Raw genomic sequence first — 24,458 nt, forward strand, 5'->3', positions numbered from 1 at the left:
ATGGTAACAGGCCGTTGTGTCGGTTAAAAGTGTAATTTGTGTGACTAAAAATACGCGTTGCTATTCTACAGCGGTAAAGTTCACGTAGCATGCTTTAACGCGCGTAATTGCACGTTTTCGGCATTACCCCAGCCAGCCATACTTTCATTTGCAGGCCCATAACTTTTCAACGTGCTGTATAAATTTCAAATAGGCAGCACACTTATGCAAAGACGTGCTGAAGCTTACTTGACCGAATTGGCCAGACAAACGGTAGCATAATGAGTAGGAAATGCAGCTTCGAAGACGCATGTAGTACAAAGGAAACGTACCTTGAAAACGCTCTTGGCGCCCTCACAGCCGAAGTATTCCGAATGACGACTGGTAACAAACATGCGATAATTGGTAGTCACTTATAAGCTTCAGAGCATCACTGACAGGTGGCATCCATGTCGTACGGTTTTCGAAATATCTCGAATTTCGGCTTTGCCCCAACCCCGGCATTGCCCCAACTTCCCCTATAAGTCAATGGGAGAAAATTGAAATGCGCCTCTTTTGGACGAAGGGCATTATAAACACTCCCAAACACCGAATTACAAGTGGTTTAGACACACTGAACATGAAAATGGTGTCCGTGACCCTTGTTTGTGCCCTGAGGTCATCTTAGGTCACGAATGGTATCTAACAGTTTCTCGCAAATAACTTTTGATAGAGACATGCTAGAGCGATGAAAACGCCTTATATGTGTTCAGCTCGACGATACGAATCGACTGATATGCAACATGACCCTTTCCGGTCAGGTCATGACCTTGACCTGAGGTCAAATTTTCAAGTTGACCTTTCAAGGTCAAGTTACAGTTCATTCGATGCGTCTTGACGAAGGAACACGATGCCGGTAAAAGTAAGCTCGTACAAGGCTTGGGTCAAAAGTTATTGCAGAAAAACTGTTTCCGAAAAAATCGGCTATTTTTGCAGTTTTTGCCCCCTGCAGACCCACGTTGACGTTAGGTCAAATCTGAGAGGATTACTCAGAAAGGGCGTTAATAGGGCTATCGAATGCACTTTTCCGCGGCGCTGTAGCTCTATTGGTTCCCGAGTTATGCGTTAGCTTCTTGGAAATTTTCGACATTCGACCTGGAAATCGGCGAAATTTTGCCTTCAATGACCTCTGGTGACCTGACCTTTGACCTGACCAAAAAATTGACCGAAGTGATTTCGTCATTATTTTTTACGCTCTTTCGAACGCCGCCTTCCGCGTATCGCTACGTGGCCCAGGAGCCGAGTTACAAGGGGGGGGGGGGTTCAAACACCCCCCCCAGCAGGGCGTGGAAATCCAGGACCTCCAGCGGGGCGCGGGTTAATCTTACGCCCGCATGCCGGCGATCTAGGCATAACAATGTTAATGGGTATGAGAGGAAGTAAAAAAGTAAGTTTAAAAGAACTGAAACGATTCCTCGCAGACTGGGGAGAGATTGCCGTCAGCGTTTGGCGTTCGGCGTGACGTTGACATAGTTTGTTTTCTATTTTGAACTTGTTTTGTGTTTTCAAATGATCACATAGCCCAGAAAAAAAGAATAGGCAGGGGTCCTGGGATGAAATTCGTTTTTGTTGCCAATTAGTAACGCTTCCCTACATGAATCTACCGATGTGTCTTCCGCGGAAAACACATCGGTTCCGCGGAAAACACATCGGCCACAAGCCTCGCGAGGCTTGTGGCTTTCAGCCAGTGATTTTTTACGCCGGCACTTTAAGGAAAAATAATAAGTTGTTTTCGCATAACGTTTATTCTTCTTACTGGGGATAATGCTAAGCACATATATGATAGAGCAAGCCCAACCGTAAAGTGCTTACTCGTTTCAAGAATGCAGCAACACGACAGACACTTCCACACAATATCCGCTGCACTCATCCTGTGCAGCTATAACCCACGCATGCCTTCGCACTTATCACATATTTAATTTCCCGTACACTGTATAGTGAATAGGTACCTTGAAACTTATCCAAGGTGAGACACGAATGTGTATCTCTCAGGTTTAACGACTAATAATACAGCAGTAATGATCGGTCGCGGCATCTGCAAATTATACCGCCACCACGCACGCACTCTTATACATAGCGAGAACTGCACTCAGAGCGTGAGCACAACAATAGACCCGTCACCCTTCACCAATTACCTTCAACAAAGGTCAACGCGTTGAGCCGGGAAAACTTCACTCAAAGTTCCTGCTCGGGATATCATCCCCACATGATTAAATCCGGAGATGGTTCCACCAGGCTAAAGTTTGGATACCTTCTAAACTCTGCAGCTATCATTGATTTTGGCTCATACGCTGGCACATCTACAGCATTGCTAACCGACCAGCGGGACATCGTTCTGCACCACAGGCAATCGCGCTACCTGATACATCAAGCATGTTTAGTTCATAACTTCTTAACGTCTTACCGACATACACAGGACACATTTAGCTACGCTTGGTCATAACATACCATCTCATGGCATCTGATTGGTGCGCCAGCCTCCCGAAAAATAAAACACCCATAAAGAGCTTGTAGAAAGCGTCAGTCTCACAGTCGTGTTCGCAATTCGCACCCAGACAGATACATGATTCAATCGCGCAAACCAATGGGACCCGCCCACTCGGTTGCACATACTACAATAACAATGAAGTGTAGGTAGATACATATAGCTTGAACTAAAACCTTATAGTCAAGAGGCACAATGGGGAAAATCTAGTCGCCTATGCTATGAATGAAATATTTTTGTATCATCGCTTCATTCGTATTCACTATTAAGCAGCTAAAATCACGATTTACAAGTAAACTTAATACTAAGTGACATAGACACTAAAGCTTGCAGACTAGGTGTTAGACACTTGCATATAGCATCTCATAAAGACTCGATTGGAATAGCCACTGTACTATCTTCCGTGGACACCTTTAGGCAAGCTAAAATTGTTCAATGCTCATGGATGCCGATTGCCTGCAGCGGACATTCAAACACTAAATATAATGCATAAACAAGTCGGTAAGTGCGAATAAACAGTTTGTCAGTGTTACGATATAGGTAGGTACACGCGTGTGCCTACACTGTACGCCGTGCTGCTCTATCGCCTTTGTATTCATCATTCGAGCACAAATCAGCCAAATATTATTACGAGCGAGCGAGCGCAGCGAGCGAAGCGAAGTCTTTTCAATATAACGGAAAAATCTCAGTATGAGCGGCCCGGCCCGGCCCGGCCCGGCCCGGCCTGTAACGCTTTTGAGAGGCTTATATCTCAGCAACCGCTGGACCGAATGGCCTGCGGTCTTTTTTGCATGGTAGCCCCATCCCTTCTACCCCGTAATTGACTACTTTTGCTACATCTCAGTGACCGCCGTGGCACGTGCCACGTGAAAAGTCAAGGGTGTTCAAGCAGTTTTGCAAAAGTAATGATTTTGAGAGGCCCATATCTCAGCAGTGGCTTGAGCGATTGTCTTGCGGTCATTTTTATAGGTTAGCTGCATCCCTTCTACCAAAGGTCGGATACTCTTCATCTATGTGAGTGACCCCCACTGCACGTGCAAAATACAACAATAAGAGGTGCCAAATTTGTTCCCATTTCAGTAACTCGGTAATTACTGGGGCGATTTCGCTGAAACTTGGCATACAGGTAGGCACCCACCAGGCAATGCATTCCCATGTGTTGCGGTTAGGGTGCTACTGCACGTGCGCACGTGCAGGGGGCGTTTCCAGATCTCGGGAACGGCTGGGCCGATTGCGCTCAAATTTGGTACACGGTTAGGGACCGGTTAGTAGGGTGCCGTGCAAAAGTCATTTTGGACCCCGTTTGCACGTGCGCACGTGCAGAATGCCGCTTCCGGATCTCAGGAACGGCTGGGCCGATTGCGTTCAAATTTGGTACACCGCTAGCGACCGGTTAGAAGGGTGCTTTGCACAAGCCCGTTGGAAGTACCTCTCGCCCTTCTGCACGTGCAGGGCTCACTATCTCGCTCGCTCGTTCTTCGCCCAAAAGGCGTTTTACTGGTTTCATGTCAGCCTGATCTCGAACAATTCATTGCGCACTGCACACGTATCTTCCCTTTCGTGTCGCCCTTTTGCGACTCGCTTTCACAACCTACAATCTCTATTCCTCTTTAATCACGTTCTCCTAGTTTCCCGGTTCATAAGCCGACTTCCATATATCTGCCAGGCAGACGGACGAATGGAATCTGTAGAACAGGCACAGTGGTGTGGTGGCGTGCTTGAGCAGCGTCCACGTGAAGTTGCCGTAAAAGTGGACGCACAGTGTATCCTGACTGGCCTGGTTCTCCAGAGTCTGCAGCAGCCACATGGCTAGGTTGCAGAAGAGCAGCACGGTCACGTACTCGCGCCCAGGCTTTGCCTGACGTGCCTCGGGCGTGTTGCTGCACCGTCGGAGGCTGTCCATCAGGAACGGAGTCTGAATGATCACCTCTATCACCTGGGGGACGGGGTCAAACGGGGGTCAGATGGGAGGCACGGTTTGGAAAGACGCACCAGCAAACAGCGAGTGTACACACTTGGACATGGCTGCGGCATGCTAATTTCCATAAAATGCTAGATTAGTTGTATGAGTTATACCGCTGCAGTTAAAAGACAATTTAATTATCGATTTATCTCGTTTCGAATGTCCGAATAATTTATGAAAGTTTGCTTGCTGCGTCACTAGCAGTTATCAACTCCGGAATCGAACGCGTTTTTTATGCTATCAATCCTGGCTTCTCAGCTCACACATGACGCTCGTTATGCAAGGCAAGTACAAAGGCGCGTTCAAGGCGCGCTGTCAATGTCGGAGTGTTGCGGCACAGCATGCTTCAGGCGCCCGCGTAGGCTGACATCTAGCGAGAAAACTAGAAACTACAGAGCGCTGCGGCACAGCATGATTCAGGCGTTCACTTAGGTCGACATCTAGCGGGCAAACTAGGAACTATAGAGCATTGCGGCACAGCATGCTTCAGGCGCCCACTCAGGCTGACATCTAGCGAGAGGGTTGGCAACTACTGAGCACTGCGGCACAGCATGCTTCAGGCGTCCGTATAGGCCGACATCTAGCGAGAAAATTAAGAGTTAAGGCCGAAATGTAGCGCGAAAACTAGGAATTATTGAGCGCTGCGACACAGCATGTTACAGGCGCATAGGATTTAAATATTCAGTGACCAGACGGTTACCTTCATATGCTGTTCAAGCTAGAGCAGGCATGTAGCTGGCATTGGTGGCCGGTGGGCTGGAACTCACCAGTGCAATCGGCACCATGATGTCAACCACCGTCGGCTCGTCCCCTTCTTTTGGGAAGAGCGTCGGTGCGAGGATCAAGATGCCGTAGAGAAAGAAGGCCGGCATGCAGATGAACAGCAGGAGGTCGTCCAGGAATGAGATCGGGTGGTTGTTGATATCAAGCCGCATCAGCTGGTGGTATGCCAGCAGGCAGAGAATGCCCATCAAAGCAGTTAGGAATAGTTCCCATGATTGGGTCATGTAAATGGCCGCTTGTACTGGAAAGAAAACACGCCACTGTTAGACCGATTTTGAATATGATATCGCATGCTCTTGCTCGTGTATGTATGTGCAAGCAATTACCAAATGTGGGAAAAAGTCCGAAGGAACGGCTTATGAGACTTCTATGGACCCTTTTAGGTTAAAATAAAAAAAATGATATTGAATCATGATTATTGGAAATGGCTATAAGACAACTTACGAGCAGATTCGCTATCCTCGGCGGTCAGTGAGAAGAAAATGATGATGTCCACTACGACGAGAACAATGATCAGCAGACCCGAGAGCATGCCACGGTTGGCTCGCCGGCAATCGACTTGCAGAACCGACTGAGGACATGAAAGAAGCTTATTATTCAAAGACATTCGATGGTATCAATAGCTCTTGATGTTAAAACATTTGACTAAATATATAATGTTGTATGACCATAGAACATGCTGAACATTTCACTAAGAAGTTCTGAAGCAATAAATCGCCAACGACAAGAGATAAGAGCTCTTGTGCAATCACCTTCAGTGCAATCACCTGCTTGGTGGCTGCCTCCACCTGTATGACGTCATTGGTATCCGATGGACTCACCTGATTGGTGGCCCCCTCCACCTGGGTGACGTCACCGGTCAGATATTGGCCGATCTTGGTGTTTCCGATGTTTTGCCAAATGATGAACCACACACCGACTGCCAACAATCAATGAATGTTAATCCGTATGACGCCTCTTTTCTCCGAAAACACTATAACAACGCCGCTTGCTGAACGGATAAAACGATTGATTTCCTAAGACCGATGACAAATAAAGGTTATCAAACACAAATACATTTAAGTTGATACATCAATGCGCCATTCCGTCTCTCCTTCATCACTTTTCCGTTTTTACCCACCGATGAGGATGTTGAACTCGATGGTGAGCGGGTAGAGGTAGCCGGAGAGGTTGGTGACCACCTCGGCAATGCTGTCGTTATAGGCGCACTTCTGGTACTGAAGAGTGGCGTCCTCCAAAGCAATGCTCACGGTACACTCTGTGAATTAATTACAGCACGGGAATGAAGAAAAGCTGAGAAATGGATTTTTCGAACTCTAACCAGCAAAAAAAGAGAAGTTTTCTTCCGGTTACTGAAAAATTGAAATACTGCGCTCATTTTTATCCAGCTTGCATCGTAACTATTTTCAAAAGGTAAAAGTGTATTACATTTTAACCCTCACCGGCACAGGGGGGGGGGGGTTGATGCAACCCCCCCTAAGGTTTTTCGCGAATAACTCGCGTAAAAAGCGGCCGATCGCGACGAAACTTTCAGTACCCTCGCATTGATCAATTTTACACCTACCCTGAAAATTTCATGACCCTGACCCCAATGACCTTTGACCTGTGACCTCTTTTCTGTGACCTGTTTGGCCGAAATCGCGGTTCGGCGCATGTCGGCTCGCATTAGCCGCGCGTTTGCAAGCTTTTCGTGGTTTCAAACGTTCAAACATGTAATTTGAGGTTGCTCCCATGCATTAGGGTGGGTGTCAAGGTCACCTGAAGGTCAGGTCAGGTCATTGACCTTTGGTGACCTCGGGTGACCTCGGTTCACTTTTTCGAGTTTTACATGTTTCTAGGCTAGTTTTTGGAGCTGAATTCGAATTTAGCAACCATTTGAACATTTACGAAGTAGTTTTGGTGCCTTCGTAACATGTTACGAAGCTGTCCGAGGCGGTTGACACGTATTACGATTACCCGTCACAACCCCTACCGGTTGACCTGACCTGACCTGACCCGACCTGGTCTAAATGCTTATAGACATCATCTATTATCAAAACTAACACGATATTCGTGATCAGCACCCCGGAAAACCACATAGCAGCCACAATTTACGACTTTCTAACAGGTCCCGATTTCCCGGTTTTCGGGTCATTGACCTGACCTGGAAGGTCACCCGATGACCTAGGACCTTAACCCGCGCCCCAGTGGCGGTCTCAGCCAACTTCGCCCTAGTGAGGGGGGGCATATGTTACCACCCACCTCTAACTCAAAAAACTAAGAAGGCTAGAAAGACGCGGTAAAAAGCAGTCGATAGCTCTCAATGCGTACGTTTGAAAGTATTTCGGTCATTTTTCACCTTAGAGCAATATTGGGGTCACCAGAGGTCATCAAAGGTCAAAATTTGCCAATTGTCATTATATTTTTCAGAAAACATGCCGCTATCTCAGGAACTATGGTAGCTAGAAAAACGCATGGAACAGCAAACGATAGCTTTTGAACTCTTCTTTTGAAAAGGTCATAATCAATATTGACCTCAGGTCAACGGTTTAGCCTCCAGAGGGCAAAAACTCCAAAAATAGCTGTTTTTACGAAAAGTGTTTTTCGACGATTACTTTCGACTACAAAAAGCCACGACATTTCTATTGCCAGAATCGTGTTCCCCTCGCCGAGACGCGTTGAATGAACTATAATTTGACCTTGAAAGGTCAACTTGAAAATTTGACCTCAGGTCAAGGTCATGACCTTACCGGAAAAGGTCATGTTGCATATCAGTCGATGCGTCTCAACAAGACAAACACAATGAGACCATCCCCAGCGTTCTATCTCTTTCCAATCACGAGTTATTGGCAAAAAACTGTTTGTAGCCTCAAGTGACCTCGGATGACCTGTCTAGAGGCTATCAGCAAAAATGACACCTTGGTCATTACGAGTGGACTAAATCATTGTGATTCTGAAATATTTGGACTGTTCCGATGCGTACACACGGATCTAGAGGCATTTTCATTTTTCTCCATTGACTTGTAATGGAAAGGTCATGCCACTGACCTGACCTTAGGTCACGGATATAAAAAATCCGAGATATACAAATTGTAGGCGCCCATAACAGCATGCAATCCACCAAGTTTAAAACTTTTCTGACAAACACTGCAGGCTGGACATGATTGCAAACTTTTTTTAGGCTTGGTCAGTTAACTTGACCTGGTGACCTGACCTGACATGACCTGGGGTCAAAAATTTCACACATTGTCCAAAATTGATGTACCAAAAGCTACCCCAAGCGGCGCGGCGCTACGCGCCGCGGTTTTTTATTCACACGCAAAAAACGCGACAGGGTGGTAACATATGCCCCCCCCCCCCACTGGGGCGAAGGTTAAAATTGGGTACCATCGGCTTCGTCTGGTGACGGGCAACACGCTCGTTTTTTTCGCGAAGCTCTAGCTCGATCAGGGGCCAAACGCGAGGGGGGTCGTACCCCCCCCCCCCCCCTTGTGTCGTCGAAGGACTCAAAATGGCCTGTGCCGGCGAAGGTTAATATACCGTTGAGAATAATGGGATTATGGTTATTTTTGCTCATGTCAAAGAATAAATACATACTTAGGTCGATCGTTTTTTTTTCATGCGCTATCGTTCATATTTTCCAGTCTGCTCTTTACCATTGTATTGGCCTGAAAAAGGAGAGGCCCACCACGGCTCGCGAATGGACACCCTGCATAATTTTGTCTCTACCACCAGGCTGCTCGCTTAGTTTGAGCCCAGACCTGTTTTGTAGGCATACCAACGTCAGGTTTGCATAGCTTACAATCTATCGTGCGATGTTTACCAGGCCCCAGGACATTGAAGGCGGAGCGCCAAAGTGGTTTAAGCTTGTCTGAGTCTCATACAGGCCTAAATGAAAACACGGTTGAAGGCAAATGAGGTAGTTCCCTTCCCGGTTTGCGAGTGATGTTATTATGCGTGGAAGGACAGTATAACCTATGTTCGCTGTCCATTTCTATCCCAACCACACGAGCCACGAGGCTGTATTTATGTCGCTGGGCTGGCAACAGAGACGAGCTTTCTAGCTTCCCATAAATTTTGTTGATAGTTATGTTATAAACGAGTTATTACAATGTCCATTACCGTGGTTAGTTTAGTTGTTTGCAGAACAGAACACCGCTGGTTATTGAAAACATCTTAGAAGGTAGCAACATGCAAGTTATTTGAAAGGGTTCATTAAACAATACTCTAAATTATCTTATTTCATTTTTATTTTTTATTTTTACCAATCATAACACAATATTTAGAAAAAATAATTTTAACAAACACGATATTACGCTACCCTTATACCTATTTTCCTAAAAAAAAAACTAGCAGTTGCAGCAGCTAAAGCTAAGCGGAAGGGTGATGCGCACTTGACGCACTGAGTTCCGACTTCCGAGTTCTGACAGTGCGGTCAGACAGGTGTCTGAGTTGGACTCATTGACCCTGGCACTAGTTAGGAGCGTATACTAGCCCTAACATGCACTGTACAGTCAGGCGGGCACTGAATCTGTCAGTACATACCGTCAGACGTGTGACCGGCGCTCACTGACCCAGCACACAGTGGTGTGACCCGGCGCTCACTGACCTAGCACACAGTGGTGTGACCCGCGCTCACTGACCCAGCACACAGTGGTGTGACCCGCGCTCACTGACCCTGGCATTCTGAGGAGTTGTAGTGATGCTCGTCTGAACCGTGGCCGCCGTGCTCCGCCACCGCGTCCACCGTTTCCTTGATGATACTCCACACCCACATGTTGAGACTGCTGGCGATACAGTGCATGAAGCCGAACCGAGCCGACGTCTTGTGGTGGTTGATCACAATCTGAGAACGAGCGTGGGGATGGAGAGAGTTTTGCTACCAACGAACTTGGAAGAATGGGAATAGAAAGCTTAGCAATGCAAATGTACGTATTCCATGCTACACTCGTAGCTTACTATTCGAAATGACATGCATTTCTGGCATTTTACGCAGATAAAGGCTGCTGCACACGCGGCGTATGCTAGTGGATAGCGGCTAGCGAGTACGGATGACGGCTGCTTCTCGCATATTTAGTGCGGGGCATGTGCAGACGTTGGGTCAATGTCAATAATATGATGCTCATTTCGGATACATACCATGGTTTTAATTTTGATGCAGATGCACTCACATTTGAGTATTTGAACGTGATGTAGAGCTGGTAGAATGAAAAGATGGGCTGAATTGCGTAGAGGACAATAGACACGATGTCACTGCACTCGTCTCCATGGATAACGAGGTTGTCGATGTGCTTGTAGAGCAACATCAGAAGGTGAACCAGGTGCCCGAAGCAGAAACCTGCCGAAAAAGAGTAGAGCATCGTGACCACTGACCATACACGTTGGCAATAAATATTCGCTCCAACTGCATTGTAGCGCAGTTGTATACGATGGAAATAGAAACTTCACTTTCCGGCACCATTGCCATAGATAAGCCACAAAAGCTCTGTTTTATTTTTACCCAGATCCGCCCCCGACTCACAAGCCGCGCCGATCTTGAGGTAGAAGCTGCCGGAGTGTCTGCCTACGCTGAAGCTGTACAGGCAGCGAATCATCTCGGAGGCAGTCTGCTTGAACGGCATGCGCACCCGGTACTCGCCCTCGACCTCGGTCGGCTCCAAGATCAGCTGACGTTCCAGGGCGCCTACCATCCGGTCGGAGACGCGGTCAGATGAGGTCAGATCAGGTGGTCAGATCGGGTCAGAGCTGAGCGGTCATATCACGTAACAGTGATGTCTTATTTATGTCCAAAAGGTGACTAACTTATTACTTATATAAGTTGGAAGACCAGCTCAGGACATTGCAGCTGCTAGCGACCACAGCAAAGTGACCAACTCGAGTGACTGCAGCGGTTCTCCAGTTTAGGCCTCTTAACCCGCGCCCTGGTGGGGTCTGTTTATAACGCGACCTGGTGGGGGGGGGGGCTATTTTTTGCCCCCTCGTATCTCCGAAACTACTGGACGGATCCGCAAAATTCAAATGGCGTTCAAAAGGCCTGTCAAATTTGTCGAGGGAAACCAAATTTCATTGACCTCGGGGTCACCGATGACGTCACAGGTCAGGTCAAAGATGACATGTTTCACCGTTCACGGGTCTTCTAGGGAATGCGCTATAACACCGAGGAAAACGCATTTTGTCGAGAATCAGCGACAGGGCGTCAGTTGCCTAGTAGATATGTTGCTATTAGAGGTCACTGACAATACCAGGTCAGGTCACAGGTCAGGTCACCAAGGGTCACAGGTCAGGTCAAATGAGCCCAACTTTACTAAGGTCGTGTGATGCATGTTTTATGGCCAATTTTTCATTTCCAACTCAATGGTGTTGGTTATAAGACTATCAGGTACGGCTTAGGTCACTTTCTGGTAAAGTTCAGGTCAAGGTCAGGTCAAGGTCAGGCCAAAAAAGGTCAAATTTTTAAAGTTGATAGTTTTGCATAAAATGGGTATTGATTCGATGCAGCTCGTCACGGGGAGTCTAATGGTGGTCTTTGTTTTGCGCTACGGGGTCTAGAATTGCTTAAAATTGAGTTTGAAAATTTGACGTCATCAATTTTGAACAGTTTTTCGCTATAGCCTATAACTTCGCCAAAAAAAGAGGTATCAATCTCAAATTTGGTATGTGGATGGAAGGCGGTAAGGACTATCACATGTATTCTGTTTTTTGCGACATTCAAAAAACTTTTTGGATTTTTCGATTATTATATCCAAAAAAATTATTTTTTGATTTTTAGGGGTCAAAATCCAAAAAAAAATCAAAAATCCGAGATAACAGTTTTGTAGCCCTCTTGATTCTACAGCTTTTATGTCCTTATCATTTTTCTGTATTTGCAAAGCTATAGGCCTGACAGCTCTTCCCGCGAAACCCGTTTTTGGGTCGAAAACGGCAGAACATGACGTCACTCTGACGTCATTTCCGGCCAACCTATCATAGCCTTTGGAAAAAAATTTGGTAGCAATGTGAAAAATTGATGTCCGGGAGGGTACTGAAAGTTTGGTGACGATCGGCGCAGCGGTTCTGGAGATATATTGAAAAGTCTGGAGGGGAGGGGGGGCAAAAAATAACCCTCCCCCACCAGGTCGCGGGTTAAGCTCCCCTGTGTCATTCCATGTGACCTCGGGTTAAAATATCGCTACGGACTTTGCTAGGGATGCGGACTATGCTGGGAACCTTGCTGTGCAGCAGCATGTCATCAAACAAGCCTACACAGATTTAATCCTTATCCATGGTTTCAAACTTGGTTAAGGTCGGAAAGGGGCTCGTAGATTATATTAGTTTGCCTTAGCTGCTAAATTTATTAGATTGCGTTGGCTTAGAGTGCAAATTATGTTGTCACTGGTAATCAAATGTCTAGGGCCGGTAAAATCAATAGGATTTTCCGCGAAACATTTCCGCTAAAATGAATTCTTCGTAATTATTTTATGATTAATAGCAGTCATCTGTCAACTAAGAAAACTCAATCGACTGCGAACTTGCCAGGAATTCAAAAAGAGCTTTACCTCCATTTAATCAATTGAAACGCACAGTCTTCTGCCAGGAAAGGAGGCCAGGAAAACCTTTGTAGAAAGAAGATTAAATCATCCGTGATCCGATGTCGTTCATCACGCCCCGATTTTCAACGCCACAAGGAATTGCGTAACTCCGTCATTACATCAGACTTCGGCAGTCGGCATATTCACTGTGAGGCTAGAACTTTGGTTTATTGCTTACATCACATGCCGCTATCTGAGATGGTATAAAGTGTACACAGTTCGGTTTTGGTATCTCTTTACAGCGGCTTTCGACACACACTACCTTTGCCCGTGGATGAAAGGTCGCCGGTCGCACAGCTGGTTAAGGGCTGTTGGGGAGGTCGTTCGCGCGGGTTCGCTTACCGAGCCCCTCCTGTGTGGATTTAGCCACTTCTGCCAGTCGGGCGAGGTAGCGACGCACACTGAAGTGCAGCGCAATCAGCCACACCAGGCCGACGACAGATTGCACAATGGTGAAAATCTGAAAATGCACACACATTCGTGTGTCATGTGATGCTATTGCACTGCTGAAATGTATCACATGCTTGTTTTATTATGCTGTTATTTGTATGCCGTTACAGAGAAGCATGCGTCTTTTTTACATTTTGTTGTGGCGGTTAAAGACACAGAAGAAGAAACCGCCATGCTTCTTTGAGGGCTTATCTAAATGAGAGATCTGCTTCGCGTTTATGAGTTGTCTGTCAAGAGGCGGCTTACTTCCACCATCGTTAAATTGCACCATCCATCCACCACAAAAGCGAGGTGTCTTTTAGATTGCTTATCAATTCTGCAAGGTCCATGGGATAGCAAGGTTGCAGCGGTGCCTCATATATTGCGATTACTAATACAATACTTAAGGTCATACGTTATCATTACATTGTCTGATTCAGACGATGGAAACTTGGTTTTGATGTCTAAAATATAGAATGGTAAGAGGTGAGCCATGATATCCTTAAAGCAACTGTCCGCATATGAGTTTTCTTACTTGGAGAAAATGTACCAGAACGCATGTTCACAAATGAACGTGAATCATGAGCCTGTGCGTATCCTTCGACTGAATTAGGTACGTCAATAGAGCAATTGTAACCAAAATCCAAAAATTATTTTGATCACAATATGCCAGCCTTTGATACCGCACTGCCGATCATTGAAAACGCCTTATGTTTTGCACTGTATTTATATATTATACACATATCTTTTCAGCAGCCGCTTACCTCAGCGATCTCCCACTGCGGAGCCGCTTACCTCAGCGATCTCCCACTGCGGAGCCGCTTACCTCGGCGATCTCCCACTGCGGAGCCGCTTACCTCAGCGATCTCCCACTGCGGAGCCGCTTACCTCAGCGATCTCCCACTGCGGAGCCGCTTACCTCGGCGATCTCCCACTGCGGAGCCGCTTACCTCAGCGATCTCCCACTGCGGAGCCGCTTACCTCAGCGATCTCCCACTGCGGAGCCGCTTACCTCAGCGATCTCCCACTGCGGAGCCGCTTACCTCAGCGATCTCCCACTGCGGAGCGACTTACCTCAGCGATCTCCCACTGCGGAGCGACTATGTCTGCCACGAAGATGATGAGTCCGAACATGACCAGGAACGTGGCGTACATGGCGCTGCCCACCACCGCCAAATTGTTCCTGGGAGCGACACAGATCGAGTGCATCGGCGGTAGACGGTGGCGGTGTGTTGACATACCAGACGTACAGGGTGGAAAGTAATTACGCGAACATACTTTTTCGTCTTCTAGTAATGAAAAAACGGCGGTGACATAAACAATATATGTTTTACTTTATCCTTATCTAGTTGCGATGCATTGACATAGGCGTTCCGGCATGATTTACATCAGCATGTGAAGATCTGTTGGCCAAAGCTCAGCCCACACCTTATGGAGCTGTCCAGTGAGGTAATCGGTGTTGGTGGCTCCTTGCAGCTTTTAGACGGTCTCCTGAGGAGTCATCTGGAGATTTTTAATCGAATTGAGGCCCAGGCGTTTCCCAGATCAGCTTTTGTATGTCCTGAAGAAAAACAGGTTCTCACAGCACCAGTATTGCGTTTTGTTGGCCGTGAAAGTAAGGATTTCACCAATCACGAAGAGCAGTTTCTTTGCGTCAGGCACAAAAGTGCGCTCAGTCATTTTGCCCCTTTCGTTGCACGGTGGATTAGACAGAGACACTCGTCTTGGAGGATGTTCCACCGGTTGTATACTTTATTTTTAGTGACCTTTTTTAGCGCTACACGCAATTCTGACACCACCCGGGGGCTCGTGACCCACTGATGTGTTCCTTTGCCGGATGTTTGAAGGTTGGGACGGACGGGACATAGGACGCAACAGCAGCCCTCAGAGCAGTTGTTCTGCAGGTTTGACGGATGAAACAGTTTCACAGATGTCTCACCCAACCACAAATCCAGCTGCCTGTCCTCCTCTGTCCATCTTTGATTGTCTTTGAAAAGCTTCAATTAACAATTCTGCTGTTAATTCGTGAATTTTGGTCATCCCGAGGGTTTGTACGACTTAATTTTCGAATTTTTGCGTATTAATGTGCGAATCGTGATATCTTAGATCGGGTACCCGGCCAGAGTAAGCTATTTTGCCAGTTTTCGGGTCGACTGGCGTCGTTTTGTCGCCGACATGGTGACCACCCGCCCGGCGGCAGAATTCGCCGAGGGGTTGCTGCCGCGGACGGCTTTGCTTTTTAAGTCCTCTGAAGTGTTATTATGTAAAAAAAAACGTATAATTGTGCAATGCTGGTGCTGAGACCACTACGAATCCCTTCTCCGCCAATCCAGCGAAAATAATCATAAACGCTTTCCCTGGCAGCTCCAAATTGAGCTCTTTGCCCATTTCGGTCTTGTGCAGCGTATGGTGTCTGCACCATTTTAAGTCGAGAGGTGTTTAAGACCTTCCAGGTCATTGTTCAAAGTTGGGTCACTTTTGGTAGATGAGGCGACAACAAACACGACCAATTATGTTCCATGACAGCCCGTACTCATAATAATGCTCCACTGACGATCAAAATTGTAAGAAAATACATGTTCGCGTAATTACTTTCCACCCTGTACGAGACGTATATTAAAAGGTGATCCCGCTCTTTGTTATATTTAGCTTTAAAAGGGTTGATAAAGTGTTTGATCATTAGTACCTACGTATACCTATGCTTTGACAAGCATTAAAATAGCATGAATGAATTATGAATATCTATTAACTCTAAACTTTCTTCAGTCACTAACTTTATATGTGTAGGCACCAGGCACTTTTGTATAGGATGGGCTAATACAGATAAGTCTTAGCGATTAAAATGACAATCGACGGATCCTTATGACAGATCCTTATCCACTCAGCTGAAGAGAATGACAAAGCTGTACTTACTTGAACTGGTTGAGTTTGAACTCCTGCGTTGAGGCGGGCGGCATTTGTGGCCCGTAGTTATCGAGAAGGCTGGCCTCGGACTGGGAGTAGCCGCTCCAGGTGGAGACGGGCGCCTGGGACTGCGTGATGACCGACTCTGAGGGCGGAAGCGCACGCTGATTAGACTCTGCTCAGACTCTGGCTGGACTCCTCTGGCCTGACTCAAAGTGGGCTCTGTTTCAGGACTCAGCAATTGAACTCTGTCTGAACCTAACTGCTATAAAAATTAAAAACCTATAGTTAATACGTATACAGGTAGCTCGAATGGATAGAATCTACTACTCATCAAGGCTTCACATTATGAGGCATCTCAAAGAAAAATTTCCCCGTTGGGGATACCGCTGCACTGCAGACTGACCTGCCGTGCCGATGCTGGCCGTCTCCTCCACCTCATGGATGTCTGGCGGTTTTTCGGCGGTCGTCTCTGACACGGTGGCTACCCTGCCGGCGGTGGCCAGTGACGCCAGGCTGGCCGAGTGCGGCAGGGTGACCACCTCCCCCTCCCGCAGCGTCTCCAACTGCAGGTCGTCAATCGGCAGCACGATGTTCCCCTCACTGTCCATGCCCTGAGGGCAGAGGTCGGGTCAGAGGGCGGGTTAGGAACTTTTATAGTGAAGAAAGGCTTATGATAGGGTGAGGCGATGACTGATACTTTTTAACACATTATCTTTTTCGGTGTAATCAAATAAATGGATTGTGATTATGCATTGGCCCTCGTTGCGCTGATGTTTTTATTTATTTTAATATTTAACGACGTCAACGCTTTTATAGCATTTCCGTGCAGGCGCGTATTTTATGTAGTTGCAAGTGAATGAGTGGTCACTAAGTCAACTACCAGTCATGCAATTACATACCACCAGAGATTAAATTAATAGCATTGATTATTCTAAAACCTAATAAAAAAATTTATTCTAACCTAGTATGTCTGATTCTCTAACAACACGGATAATTAGCTGCGTTTTGCTTGGAACCTTGTCCTTGAACACTTGCCAAGGAACGACAATGGATTTATATGAGTCCAATAAGGTCGTGTAATAGCGCCATTCTAAAATTCTCATGGGATTCATTGGACAAGCTAGAGCGAAATATACTGATTCTATAACACCATTTAAGCTCCGAACATAAAATAATGGCGACAGTCTGATCATAAGTGGAGTCGTTTTGGTGGCCATTAAACTCAGTGCCCACGGTTCCATCGGTCCAATGTTGTAGACTGCACTGCTTCCCGCAAAGTTATCTTCCCTGAAAGCAGCGGTCAAAAAAATGTAGCATTATAGCGAGTAAGGTTCTGCCGAATAAGTTCTTCTACCGGTTTGTTAGTTTCTTCTATCGAATATGTTTTTTTTTCTATCGAATAACTTTTCTAGCGAATAGGCTGTCTCAACATAGAACCAGCTAACTTTTTCCGCGGTTCTGCAGGTCACAATTATGCTCCATTCAACTCTTGGTTCATTATGAAATCGGGCCCGGACGTAATATTGCAACATCTTGCATGTGAAATGATACAGTGGTGGCTTGCATTTGGTAAGCATCAAATGAACAGAATATGTGCGGGCAGGAAACGTGCCTTGAGACAGACGGGCTGGGCACGAGCGTTATGTTCGCGGTACGTTTTTATTGGTGGAAACAGTGCGATTTGCACACCGCGGAGAGCTTATCTAGGTAACAATAATGAGGAGAGAGAGAGAGAGAGAGAGAGAGAGAGAGAGAGAGAGAGAGAGAGAGAGAGAGAGAGAGAGAGAGAGAGAGAGAGAGAGAGAGGGAGAGGGAGAGAGAGAGGATGATAAATATACAATACTTAATTAAAAGATTCTTAGTCCAAGATGAAAACAGTCAATAGAGTAAGGTTGTTTACATCAACCAAAGCTGTAAAAGTAGCTCGAGTTGTATAATCGGATATGGACGTTTTACTCGTGGCACTAGACACAAGTGCAAATGTTCGGTCAATATGTTCGTTGTTCTTCATTGCAAACATCATGATACAATTTTTGATGACACATTAGAGAATCAGCCGTCTTTGTATGCATAGATCAGCGGAGAAATGGCCGTCGCTTAGCTGGCGATTATGTTCTGATCCTGTAATCCCACACCAGATCTCATTGCAGTCATAAACTTCGTGCCAAATCTGCAGATACTCGTTTTACAGGTGGACGTATATTCGAGGACTGGGAAACTCGCTCTGACGGAGCTGCAGTGCGAATACCTTGAGAATTACCTTGGCAGTACATACACATACCGCATATCATTGTGGATTATGGTAGAAAGAGTTATGGCAGTTTTATGGCGTATAAGTCTTATGTTCATTTCAGTGAAGATTATGATCATACCACAACAACATCATCATTCCTACAATTTTACATAGTTACCAATCTGTTAGATGCCTTAGTTTGTTCACTTAGTTACTACTTGTTGTTGTTGTTGTTGTTGTTGTTGTTTTTTCGTTGCAACGCTACTTTTGCCTGCAGCTGGGTCGACAGTCTGTTTATCAAAAAATATCCTTAATCACGGGACTATGCCGCAATTAGCGTTACCAGCACATTAATTTATGTGAACACCTTACCCCAGTTACGTGGATACGAGGCAGCACGATCTTTAGACGATGCTCGATGATACTATAGATTGATCGGCCTAATCACATCGCTCTCCGACCCCAGTGGACCTACCTTCAGGTCGTTGGACGAGGCACTGATGAGTCGGAAGCCGGGCAGTCGGGGCGTGCTGTCCCCTCCTGAGGTGGAGCCACCGCCCACCTTTCCCCTCAGGGTGTGTAAGTTCTCCGTGTGCCTCTGCGGCCGACGCTGCGGGCCGGGGGTCGCTGGTGGGGTGCTGAACTGGGCCTGCATGGTGTAGATGTTCTCTGTGTGCCGCAGGGGTCGCCGCGGGGTCGGCGGGGTGTCCCTGGATTGTGACAGCAGCGACATGGCGGTGTTCGTTCGCCGCAGCTGACGCACTGGTGACCGCGGCTCGGAAGCCTGGGGAGGGAAGGAAAGAGGTCAGCGACAACCGCGGCTCAACTGTCTGGAGGAGGGAAAGACTCAGATTACACTTTTTCGCGCTCTTATCAATCTTTAAAAAATGTTCTCTTTTTCTTTAAAAACTATGGTCTATGTAACAAAGTGCATGCTGCAGAATATCACGAAACAGTTGACAAACGAAGATCTTGAGTAAGTATGTATACGTATAGTATGCATAGTCGTGCAGTCGTACAGCCGTCGTACAGTCGTGCAAGCTAGCAATAAAGCAAGCTGCCATATGGCAAAATACCACCCTGTGTAAAGCAACAGTTTTGTTTTATGAATGTAATAAATAAAACTTTTCCAACAACAGTTTCCACGCGGTTTATTTTTGGCCGCAGATCCGTGTTCTCTAGTTTTGTGGCTCCCGTTCTGTGATTGGAAAGACCCGGAGACTTGTATTGGGGCCGTCCAGCGGTTTCGGAAATGATGCTTATGACCGAAGAATGTATGAGGACAATATTGCCACTCTATCCCGCTATACGATGTGATCAAGGGAAAATGGAACCACGTCTCTTAGGTTCGGTATAAGGCGGATGCCAGGATTATTGGGCGTCATTGGTATAGACGATAGAACCGATACGTCTAGAAACCACTATCCGGCTATGCAAAGCACTCTCTGTCTCTCTAACTCTCTGTCTCTGTCCCTGTCTCTGTCTCTGTCTATGTCTCTGTCTCTGTCTCTGTCTCTGTCTTTGTCTTTGTCTCTGTCTTTGTCTCTGTCTGTTTGTCAGTCTGTCTGTCTGTCTTCAGTCTGTCTGTCTGTCTGTCTGTCTGTATGTCTGTCTCTGTATGTCTGTCTGTCTGTCTGTCTCTCTCTCTGTCTCTCTCTCTCTCTCTCTCTCTCTCTCTCTCTCTCTCTCTCTCTCTCTCTCTCTCTCTCTCTCTCTCTCTCTCCACACAATGAAATGCTAACTCAATCCTATAGATTATGAATAAAAACTGGCTATTGTATAAAAACATCGTGAAACATTTCTCTGACGTAATGAGAACAGTTACCTGTAACCTTGTATCTGTTCTTATCATCCCAGCTCATCCACCCAGGTGATCATTCTTTTTGCTCGCACGTCTGTCTCCACACCTGCGCGATAGCTATCATCTGTCTTCATACCTACATGGTAGCTACTCATAAAATATATTTATACGGCGGTATGGTAGCTAATCATCTACCCCACATACCTGTAAACACGGTAACACCTCGGCCAGTAACCACCCACCTGTCCTGCGCTGCCCGTCTCGCTGAGCTGGCGCACCATCCGGCCCCCTCCGGCGGCTGTCTGAGACGCGATGGAAGCCAGCAGGTTATCAGAGAGCCGCAGTGGTCTCCTCTGTAGTGCCGGAGACACACCCAGGGCCGCCACAGTCTCCGACCGACGGAACGGCCGCGGCCGGGGAGGTGTCGGCGCCGGCGACCCGGGCATCTGCACGTTCAGGGTGCGGGGGACGGAGCGAACTGAGCCGTGAGAGGACTCTGAGACCTGGCGGCGACGGCGCTGCGCCAGACCGCCGAAGTCGACCGATGGGACGAGGTCGAAGGCCTCCTCGTGGTGCTCATCAGGATGTGGAGTGATGGCGTCGACGGAAGCGTCGTCTTCGGCGGGGGTGAAGGAGGTCGCTGTAGTGGCCCCGCGAAGGTCAGGAGATGGCGTAGCAGACGGCTGGAAGTCTGGCCGGCCGGCAGAGACGTTGTGGACGGCGAGCGGAGAGACGGAGCCGGGGCCGCGAGGAGATGATGACAGATTCCGCTGCTGCGCGAGAGGCGACGTTCTCGGCTGCGTCGGGCTGCGGTCCGTCTCAGATCGTGATGCCGGAGCGGCGGCGGGGGTCGACAGACTGGTCTCGACTTCCACTGACGTGTGGGAAGCGGGTTCTTTGGCCGCGCGCGGTCCCGCTGAGAAGGTGATACCGTCCTGCTCGTCATCCGAAGAGTCACTCAGGACGTCGGACGCCTGACGCGGCCGCTCCTCCAGGGCGAAGGCCGGGTTGTGCAGTCCGAGACCGGGCTCCGAGTGGAGCTGTAGAAGCTCCTCTGCGGTCAGCTGCGGCCGCTGCCTGAAGGACATGGCGCCGGGCCACCGGGAAATGCCAGCTTTCTGCCGCCGCCTTTCTGCGTCAGTGCCGTGACCGCTGCTGCTCGCTGAAATTTCCTCGTCGCTGATGGTTGACTTTACTCCCAACTGACACAGCCGCTACCACCAAAGTTTCCGCTCTGAAGGCGCTGTCACAGGCAGCTTCACCGACTGCCGCGCCATGTGACACTGACCTCGGCTGGCGCGCTGAGGCCGACCAGCGCAGTGAACGCGAATCTTATCCGTTTATAACTCCGCGACGAGCTGGCGGACGCACGCTCGCACTCGGATATCAACGGTCTGGGTCGTGATTTATTGTTTTACGGTCATTGCTTCAGGGCGGCTGGGGTTTCGGACGCGTTTGATGACCAATGTGAGTGGAGTTGCCGCGGGGGCCGCGGAGGAACGCGTCCGGATCGCAGCGGGAAACCCGTGGCACCACCCGGCCGGCGCCTCCTGCTCGGACCCCACACAGGGGAGTTTATGGCGGCGTATCAGCAGGACACGAGACCTTTGCATGATCTGCACAGGGATGTCCCGAGTAAGAGATGTAGCCTTGAGTCGCGTGGAATGTCCCTCGCACGACCAGGCCATTTCTCATAACACGAACGACCAGGGGGGGGGGTTGTTACGACCCCCCCCTGGCGTTTCGAAACGGAAGGTCGTAGAGCTTAGCGGAAAAAAACCAACGGATTGCTCTCAACGAGATCTCGCGATTGGTGGTATATTTTTTGGTCCTAGGTCAACATTTGACCTACTTTTGACCGGTCAAAGGTCAAATTTTTGGAAAAATAGACTTTTTTCAACTTTCGGCGGCGATTGCGGCAAAACGGTGGGAGATATCGACTTGAAACCTTCACTATCGTGTTCCTTGATCAATTCTCTATCGTTTGGTATGTATTTCGTTTCCCTAGCTCTAAAAATGGCGCGTTGGGAGCGCCGGAAGTCGGCAAGGTCACAGTCGGCGGCAGAAATTCGAAAAATCAAAATTTAAATTTTTGAAATCTGATTGTATTTTTGGATTTGGGAGGTCCATTTGCTCCCTATAGAAGCTAATATTGCTGCATATTCCCATTGAGGTGACAAGAATTAGCAAAATAGTGGTTCGGGCGCTTTTCAAAAATAGTACCGGACGCTGTTCCTCTTGTGACGTCATAGCTCCGTGACCTGACCTGACCCGGTCAAATTTCTTATACCATATGATAGCCAATACTTGCCCCAACATGCATGGGAAGTTTCATCACGATCCATCAACCGATGTCCGTACCACCGGCAGGAAACCTCGGGCGTTGGCACTCAGTTTGTGAAAATCCGGCCGGAGGCTGTACCTCTTATGACGTCATAACTCCGTGACCTGACATGACCCGATCATTTTTTTTTCGGCAAAAGATGCGCAAAGGTTGCCCCAGAGGGTGTTGAAAATTTCAGCCCGCTACGACAAGCCGTTTAGCGTGCACTTTGAAAAAACCTCAGGGGGGGGGGGGGGTTGATACAACCCCCCCTAGGCGTTCTAGGGATGTTTCATGAAATGACTTAGGCGCGTTTCCAAGCCTTTTCTGTATTTTGCCATCACCAAACTTCGTATTTTTGTAGACGTGTCAGGCGTAGTTATACCTACCAAGCTTCTGGTAGTAGCAGACACAACGAATTAATGATAAGGTACGAATAGGATTAGCCGATGGGCGCGTCTTTTATGGCCTTGATTCTTCATCTTAAATTCATTATTTAGCGTTTAGTGTTTTTCTCGTATCAGGTGGATTTTCTGACGACAGTCTAAATGTGTTTTGATAGGCCCAGCTGGCAGTTATACTGAGATAAAACGGCGGGCATACCAGTTCCGTGAGAAGCAGAGCGATACGCAGGTAATCTGCCACTGATACCAGTATCTAAAAATGCACGCAACCTGCGGCGCGCGCGAGGAGCGAGCGAGAGAGAGAGAGAGAGAGAGAGAGAGAGAGAGAGAGAGAGAGAGAGAGAGAGAGAGAGAGAGAGAGAGAGAGAGAGAGAGAGAGAGAGAGAGAGAGAGAGAGAGAGAGAGAGAGAGAGTAGAATTGATAGGTGCATAGATTTAAACATACAAGTCATTGAAATGGCAGATAAGCTTAAAAAACTCTGTAAAAAATTATAACGCTGCTTACATAGTTGAAAATAGTCAAATATGAAACCCGTTGACGTGTGTCTCGTAAACCTCCTTTTATATTCCGGTACTTTATAAGCCTAAGTATGGTTGTTCGAGCCATTTAACCACAACGCAATTTTGCTTAAAAAGAAAGACATCGAAAAAGATGCTAAGTTGATAGTTAGAAATCACTGATAAGCAAATAACACAAAGAAACCCTTCCAGCAAGGTCGAAATGCTTCGAACATGATGCATTTCACAGTGTTGGATTTTAAGCATTTTACTTACGTAAGTGCCGCAGTAATGCCATCTTGAGCCTGCGTTGAAATTGATGACGTCAAGGTGCTGGCGCGTTTAGTGGTTTATGGGACAGAATTTCCCTACGGGCCGCTGCATTTGATCCTTCCTGATTGCTGCAGAGTGCGGGGCAATGGGTGCGCTTTGCACTTTGTTCTTTTCAAGACGGATGTGTATTGTGTAATCACCAAGGTCATACTAGCCGTTTTCACGACGGGCTATCCGGCGAATGCACCTGATTTGACCAAATCTGCACCTATAGTAATTGCTTTTACAGCAAATATCTTCATTTTATGAATTTATTTCAGTGTTTTAATCGATGATGCTCTCTGATAATATGACAAAGCAGGCATATAAGCAATAAGTGCAACCCAGCTGGTAGCTGCTAAGAGACACACTGAACCTGATTTGACCAAATCTGCACCTAATCTGTACCAGATGGCAGATGTGCACCAAATGTGTACCAGATGGCCGTCGTGAAAACGGCTACTATAGACCCGGGAGATAAGGTCATCATTGAGCTGAGGTGTTTTTTTTGCGAAAATCTGCGTAAACCGTGGGCACGAAAATCATACTATAATCGTTTTCACGACGATCTATCTATAGATAGACCATTTGCGCAATTGCACCTAATTTGACCAAATTTGTACCAAATCTCTTTTACAATAAATATCTTTATAGCATCAATTTATTCATGGTTAATATTCATTTATATTGCTATCATTTATCCTCATGAATTTATTCCAGTGCTTTAATCGAAAATAATGTCTGACAGTTTTAAA

General features: G+C 47.2%; 1 protein-coding gene across 1 annotated transcript; it reads right to left on the bottom strand.

The window, feature by feature from the left end:
• Nucleotides 1-4,019: 4,019 nt before the first annotated feature.
• On the bottom strand, nucleotides 4,020-21,442 carry LOC122367861 (proton channel OtopLc-like). Its single transcript, XM_043341336.1, has 14 exons — nucleotides 20,409-21,442; nucleotides 18,841-19,149; nucleotides 16,536-16,743; nucleotides 16,139-16,274; nucleotides 14,300-14,408; nucleotides 13,139-13,256; nucleotides 10,750-10,911; nucleotides 10,400-10,566; nucleotides 9,906-10,074; nucleotides 6,370-6,507; nucleotides 6,071-6,168; nucleotides 5,694-5,820; nucleotides 5,234-5,490; nucleotides 4,020-4,439 (listed from the first exon to the last, which is right to left on the bottom strand). The coding sequence occupies exons 1-14, from the start codon at nucleotides 21,252-21,254 to the stop codon at nucleotides 4,128-4,130; spliced, it is 3,156 nt and encodes a 1,051-aa protein (XP_043197271.1). The 5' UTR covers nucleotides 21,255-21,442; the 3' UTR covers nucleotides 4,020-4,127.
• Between the last annotated feature and the right edge of the window lie 3,016 nt (nucleotides 21,443-24,458).

Source organism: Amphibalanus amphitrite, unplaced genomic scaffold (assembly GCF_019059575.1).
Source record: "Amphibalanus amphitrite isolate SeventyFive unplaced genomic scaffold, NRLGWU_Aamphi_draft 000901F_arrow, whole genome shotgun sequence".
Classification (NCBI taxonomy): domain Eukaryota; kingdom Metazoa; phylum Arthropoda; class Thecostraca; order Balanomorpha; family Balanidae; genus Amphibalanus; species Amphibalanus amphitrite.